The sequence below is a fragment of the Verticillium alfalfae genome, genomic scaffold, assembly GCF_000150825.1.
Source record: "Verticillium alfalfae VaMs.102 supercont1.1 genomic scaffold, whole genome shotgun sequence".
Taxonomy (NCBI): domain Eukaryota; kingdom Fungi; phylum Ascomycota; class Sordariomycetes; order Glomerellales; family Plectosphaerellaceae; genus Verticillium; species Verticillium alfalfae.
In genome coordinates, this window is record NW_003315038.1 from 4,610,249 (window position 1) to 4,613,313 (window position 3,065).

The following is a 3,065-nucleotide window of genomic DNA, read 5'->3' on the forward strand; positions in this document are numbered from 1 at the left end:
TGTCCTGGTTGGATCTATCGCTACGGTCAGCTGGCGATGATGCGAAGAGGGGAGGTGTCAGTCATACTGGATGCCAAACTTGATGCCCTGGAACCGCTTGGGCAGATTGTCCACCAGCTGGGACTTCACAGGGGCAAGTGTCGCGTGAGCGTCTCCACAGACGTTCCAGGGTGAGTGTAGCAGCAGTTGTCGCATGCAGAGGAAGTACTGAGTAGACGAAGCCACGGCCGCAGTGGCATATTGTGTGGACGAGGTCGAGAAGGCTCGGGAGGCCGTGATGGGTGCTCGTGACGCCCGGGCAACCTGGCGCAGGATGCTGCTCGCGTGGCATGGTGTTCTGGAAGACATTTCTGGAGACTTTAGAGACGGCAACACCAAAACTGTTGCGCTGCTCTAGTGTTATGGATGAGGTTGCTCTGCTTCGGGAAAGAGAGCTTCACAATGTTCAAGTCTCGCGCAAAGGCGCAGCTCTCGTCGAAGGTGGACAAATTTCATGTGGTCTGTGCCCAACCCCAAGATTGGCCAATGGCGGTGACTAAGCTCGGTAAGCCTCAGCGTGGTCGCCCTTCACATCGCTGCTGGGTACAATTGAATTGTCGTGTTTCTTGGAAGGAGACGACTTGATGATCTTTTACTAACACAAGATGCGAGTGGTCATGGGAGTTTCGTGGTGATGGCTCGTTAGTTCTATTGAGTCAACTTGACGAAGACTCCTACTTGCATCACATGGAAGGCCAAGTACAGGCCCATCTGATCGGCAATAGGGGATTTTCTGTCTGATTATGCTCCTCGGTCTCTTGCTCGTCGTTCGCTTTTTTGATTTTGCCGCCACAACTCAACTCATCTCTCTCATGCTTCTCCTTTCCATCATCACACAAAGCGCTACCTTGACATGACACCCTGAACGACGCCCTCAAGAGTCTGCTTATTATCAAAGACCACCTCTCGAATGCCTGTTGCCTCTCCCACGCCCTCGTTGAGCCAGCGCGCGAGTAACTCGTTGCTCTCCTTGGGTTTGATGCTGTCCTCCCGCGTGCCGATGGTGATGTGGGCGATGGGGTTGACGCACTGCCATGCTTGGTCCTGGCCGTTGAGCCTGACGACGATGGCCATGACACGATCGTTGAAGACAACCTAAATCTGTTAGCTGTCGTTGTCATGCTAGCGGAAGAGTGTAACTCACCCTCTCCAGCTCAACGCCGCAAACGCCTAGGGTCGGCGCAGCGGTGGCGCCCGTGGCCCCGGCAGTGATGATATTGGCAGCCTCAGCTTCAGCTACAACCTTGCTGTAGTGTTCCCACAGTTCGGGATGCTCTTTGGAGGACGCGCGGTGCATCAGCGTGACGTGGAACTTTGGCTGGATGCGTCGCGTCTGGCTGAGCTGTTTGTAAAATCGGGACGTCTCAATGGCGACATTATCAAAGGCCTTATCCAGGATAGACCTCACCTGGCTCCCGGGGACAGCGACAGACATGTACTCGAGGGGCTTCTTCTTGGCCTTCTTGGACTGCTGTGCCTGTTGTCCGGCCTTGTTTTGTCGGCCGCCACGATCTGGGATCGTGTGCTTCAGGCCAGGCTGGTACTCATCAAAGGCAGCCTTCATTGCCTCATCCAACCTCTCAGCGGACGGAAGCTCAAAGAGGTTCGGATAGAGGCGGTGGAGCTCGTTGACCGCCGTCTCAAGGTTCTGGCGGCTCTCGGCCGTAGGGTCGAGGTTGACCACCGCGTCGAACCCATCATCTGGGCGGGAGAACGGTACAAGGGGTTCGAATCGATCGACAAAGCCTTCCATTACGCCGAGGAATTTGTTCTGATCGCTGGCAGCGTGGATCGTCTGGTGGTTGTCTCCACGCGTCAACACTCGCTCCTGCGTAACCCTGCGCACTTCATCAATGTTGGACGCATCATGCTTAAAGTATAGAGCGACAAGGCGCGCGTCCTTGTGTTGAATCTTGACATCGGTGAGGATCTGCTTGCGCTCGTGCTTCTGCGCATTGTTTCGGTCGGCAATGACAACGGGGCGCTCCTGCAGGAGATCGAGCACCGCCTTTGTGAAGCGAGGTGGCCGTCCCTTGCCGGTAATGTTATCGTTTTGGATGTGGCCCCAGCCGAACAGGTGCGTCAGTGCAACAGCGATTGTCGTCTTGCCACATCCGATCGTCGCGATGGGGACCAAGATGACGTCTCGCGTCACCTCAGTGTTGATGTCGGCTGTGGAAGGAGCGATGAGCTCGAGGTTAGCGGCGTCGGAGCCCTTCATATTCTTGAAAGCGAGGAAGTCGTTGCGTAGGGCGATGATGCCATGGTTCGCCTGATACAGCTGACCCAGGTTCTTGTCGGTGGCGAGTCGCTTGCGTGCGTACAGGAGGTATTCCTCGGTGATCTGGACATGCTTCCTAAACTTGGGTGGCTTGCCCGAGATCATGGCCTTGGTGCATTCGCGCCACTGTCGGTACATGAGGTACGGCTCTTCAAACTTGAACTTGAAGAACCAATCCCGATAGGGCTGGACGCCAGGATCATGAGACTCTCGACAGCGAATCACAAAGCCCTCGACATCGCGTCCGTCGTGAGCTCCCGTCTCCGCGGATTCTTCTAGGAAGGCCTTGACCTGGTTGACATCATCCATGACAATAAGGCCAACCTTTTGGAAGCCCCAGTCATCGGCAAAGCTCTGAACGTGGGTGCTGGGATATGTGGCAAACTCGGGGAGGTTCAGGTTGATTCCGTGAAGGTAAAGGCCGGCCTTTTCTGGGCCGTAAGCCAAGATGTGCTCCTCAAACGAGTCATCACAGAGCTCAGCCACGGCGGTGGCATTGCGAGCTCTCAATTCCCTAGCCAGATCCTGCTTGGACTTGCCCAGCCGAGCAAGCTGCTTTTCCAAGGATCGTTCTCCAGCGATGGCGTGCTGAGGTCGGCATCCTCTCTCTCGCCAGTCGAATGCTTGCTGCACACGAGGAGGGTGCCGTCCTCGAGGCCGGAAACGAAAATGATGCAGCCATTCTCCTTGAGCGTCAGCTCATAGGGCCCTGTGTCCTCTGGAAGGATGTTTGTCCCACTTGGTC

General features: G+C 55.8%; 2 protein-coding genes across 2 annotated transcripts in view; both read right to left on the bottom strand.

Annotated features, from left to right (window-relative positions):
• Positions 1–348, bottom strand: part of VDBG_01413 (conserved hypothetical protein) — a gene marked incomplete at both ends in the record, with an annotated part of 933 nt that extends 585 nt beyond the window's left edge. The window contains one exon of the mRNA XM_003009684.1: positions 68–348. Coding sequence (XP_003009730.1) covers positions 68–348 — 281 coding nt within the window. The remainder of the gene's footprint in view (positions 1–67) is intronic.
• A 534-nt stretch (positions 349–882) lies between these two features.
• VDBG_01414 (tRNA ligase) lies at positions 883–2,629 on the bottom strand (the record flags this gene model as incomplete). Its single annotated transcript, XM_003009685.1, has 2 exons — positions 883–1,134; positions 1,184–2,629. The coding sequence occupies 2 exons, from the start codon at positions 2,627–2,629 to the stop codon at positions 883–885; spliced, it is 1,698 nt and encodes a 565-aa protein (XP_003009731.1).
• Between the last annotated feature and the right edge of the window lie 436 nt (positions 2,630–3,065).